Source organism: Ornithodoros turicata, chromosome 1 (assembly GCF_037126465.1).
Source record: "Ornithodoros turicata isolate Travis chromosome 1, ASM3712646v1, whole genome shotgun sequence".
NCBI lineage: Eukaryota > Metazoa > Arthropoda > Arachnida > Ixodida > Argasidae > Ornithodoros > Ornithodoros turicata.
Window position 1 is genome coordinate 142389406 of NC_088201.1, and position 3128 is coordinate 142392533.

General features: G+C 49.5%; 1 protein-coding gene across 1 annotated transcript; it reads right to left on the reverse strand.

The window, feature by feature from the left end:
* Positions 1-829: 829 nt before the first annotated feature.
* On the reverse strand, positions 830-2411 carry LOC135370204 (uncharacterized). The gene is made up of 6 exons (XM_064603909.1): positions 2107-2411; positions 1939-1974; positions 1792-1882; positions 1496-1731; positions 1357-1425; positions 830-1280 (listed from the first exon to the last, which is right to left on the reverse strand). The coding sequence occupies exons 1-4, from the start codon at positions 2348-2350 to the stop codon at positions 1650-1652; spliced, it is 453 nt and encodes a 150-aa protein (XP_064459979.1). The 5' UTR covers positions 2351-2411; the 3' UTR covers positions 830-1280; positions 1357-1425; positions 1496-1649.
* Positions 2412-3128: the final 717 nt, after the last annotated feature.

The window sequence follows — 3128 nt, forward strand, 5'->3', positions numbered from 1 at the left end:
CAGAGCTTCGTACCGGACTTCTTTTTGTTCCGGGGCTAAGTCCGCAATTCGAACACGCTGTTGTAGAGCATGGGGGCGCGGAGGACCTTCTGGATAAGACTTGAGATTTGCAGTATTGGGACTTGCAAGTTGGTGTTTAGGTGGTCCAGTGTTGGGGGGTCCCAACGATGCACTTGGACGACTTTGATGGCGTTTGTATTCCTCCTGACTGTGACGTGGGGGCACAGAGGTTGGCTGTTGCAAATGCTGAAGTGTGCGATGTCATTGCACATCTCAAGAAACGCTGCCACTGACGCTGGACGCTGTGCGGCGATGCTTGTAGCAGTGGACTGGGTTGATATACCCTGCAGTAGGTACTCCACTTTTTGAGCATCTGTGAGGGGAGCAGGGCATTTGTTGATAGCACGGAGCTTTCCGTAGGCGTAGTCACGCAAGGACTGGGAGCTGTGTTGCACGGTAGCCATAACCTGCTGCTGCCACTGGCTCAGTGACCTTTCCTGTGCGAATGTGTCGAGGAAGGCAGTCTTCCAGGAGTCCCACGTGGGGTACTCACGACCCGAAGTCAGATGCCAGTTCTTGGCTGTGCCGCGCAGTTTCCCAGTAAACCACCGATGTCCCAAGGACGTCTACATGATGTTACCCTCAGGACGATGAAGACATCCTGAGGACATCCTGAAACATAATTTTGACATACTTGGGACGTACTCAGAACTGCCAAAATAACATCCGCGCACGTCCCAAGGAAGTCCATAGTACGTCAGTGACGACCTTTTACGGACCTCTAGTGGACCTTTTTCCCGTGCTTTAGCCAGGCTTACTGGCGTTCTCTGAACATTACATCAACACCGCACAGCAGTGCGTATCAGTGGCACAAACAAGCAACATTAGATCAAACACTTTATTTCGTATGAAACTGAGCGTCATAGCATCGTATTACCTCACCAGGTATTATACCACAGCGTAACATGACCAGCATTTTTTTCGCGTTATTATTGAGAACTTACATGTCTTTGAAAACATGATGTCCATGAACACACACAGCATCGGTCCACAAGGGGAAAAACTTAAAGGTATATGCCCGCAATGTCCGAAGTGCGACGCTGAAACATATGTTGAAGCACTGGCATAACCGACGACCATGCTGCACTGTGTTTCGTACAACTGGAGATTTGCGATGTGTCCAGCTTGCCTTTCGTGCGCAAAAATTAACGCTATCCAACTTCGGCTATATTCACTTTTCGCCACGGACTCCCTTCCCTGCCGCGTCATGTGAGCTTAACCTGCAAGAAATGTAATTTCAAAAACACTGCTACAGCAAAATGTCACTGTGAAGTACGCATCGACGTATACGCATACCTTTAGACACAGCGCCTATGGTTGCAGTCTGCAGTAGCCTAGCATTCTCCCTATCAACAGCCCTATTGCCTGCGAAGACGGGAAACGCATGGATAACCACGTAGTAGGAACGTGAATGCCTCCCACATTCACTACGTACCTTCAAAACGGGTAAAATCTTGAAAATGACGCGGGCAACGCCACTTGGAGATCCATAATTCACATTCATTCGCTACGACGTTTCCACACATCTGTAAAAGAGTCAACAAGGTGCGACACATTGTACTTCCCTGCAAATTCTTTATTAAAATCACTCAGCATTTTTTACATACAGTGGCACAGCCGTAAAGCCGTGGAGCACATGACGAAGTTGCACGGGTGAAGCGTATGCCCAATCTGTTTCGCAGTAAACACAAGTCACTGAAGAGCTCTGAAACGCACTTTAGCGTAACTTACCTGATGTCTTTCAACATTTCTGTGACCTTCCCACGTCGTGAGTGTGCTGTCCCAACCGCGTTGTTCACGGCAATGAATATGTCGAAAGTATCTGAAATCATAGATTAGACATTAGTAACGGGGCCACTGACGATGTTGCATCTTCACCTTGAAAAGTGCTGGTAGGGTCACGAGTACACTTAGCTGAAAGATAAAGCATAGGGTAATAGGAATCAAAAGGGTAATAATCACACTGCTAGCATAAAGTAATAGAACCCACACGCTAGGAATGATACCAAACACAAGTTGCACGAATCGTACAAACATAGAACTAACCTTTAATATAAGAAATCGCAAGGCTTCTGGACCTATCTTCCAGGGTGCACACATAAAAGCACCCCCAGGCAACACTAGTAGGGCATAAAAACACATTCACAACAGTCCAGGGCACCAGAGCAACGACGGAACGCGAGACAACGGGAGCCAGAAAAAGGCGTGCGAACGCAACGAAGCTTGCAAGCGAAATGGACGCCGCCCGCAGCGCAGAAACGGCAGGAAGGCCACCTGCCCGCCAGTCCATGCCCCAGCGCCCAGGCGCTCCTCGGAATGTAGCAAGGGAACGGAAAGTCGCGCGAAGACGGGACCAAGGCTATCGGAAAGAGGACGTTTTCCTCTTCAAAAACACATCTCAATCACCTTCCTACGCCAGCAAGAACCCGATATCGAAAAAAATGCCCCAGGCCCATGCATCAGAGAACCGCCGTTGCCACGGTGTTCTAACTCGAGAACCGAGTGGGATAGAAAGATGCGGCAAGTTTCTACGCGTTTCCCATGTCGAGTGCGTGTGCCCATTAAAAGGAAGTCGGATCCGCCGTGGGCTTCAAGCCTGAAGACAGGGACAAAAATCGGTGAACGGTGGTCGGTGTCAGGAATTTTGAGAATGACGTCTTAACCACTGGAAATCGACGGCTGGTCTCAATTGGAAAGTTGTAGAGCAGGGAACAGAGCACGCGCACACAAAATTTCGACTAAATCGGACATCGGGTAATCGACTTACGACACCGAAAAGTGGGAAGCGTTTCAGGGTGGCTCTAGCCAGCCTCGCAGCTCGTCATGCTCTTAAGCCGATATCTGGAGAACGGAACATCGCGCGCCTGCAGGACAAACGCTGTTGGAAAGAGCACATTGAGACCTTCATAACGAAGGCAAACATGACCATGTGGCAGCAACGGGAAGGCTTTTTTTTTGGGGGGGGGGGCGGGAAAGCCGCTGGTCCCATGTATTGGGAGGAGTGTGAACGCGGAATCCTCTAACTCGAGAACTGCTAAATTTAGAGAGACGCGGTGAATTTTATCACG

Excerpts from the sequence above, each read along its gene's own strand:
- LOC135370204 (XM_064603909.1), bottom strand. The coding sequence starts at position 2,350 with ATGGACTGGCGGGCAGGTGGCCTTCCTGCCGTTTCTGCGCTGCGGGCG. Across the intron at positions 1,883-1,938 it reads CCCTACCAGCACTTTTCAAG|ATACTTTCGACATATTCATT; the intron begins GTGAAGATGCAA and ends CTATGATTTCAG. Across the intron at positions 1,732-1,791 it reads GAAATGTTGAAAGACATCAG|ATTGGGCATACGCTTCACCC; the intron begins GTAAGTTACGCT and ends ACTGCGAAACAG.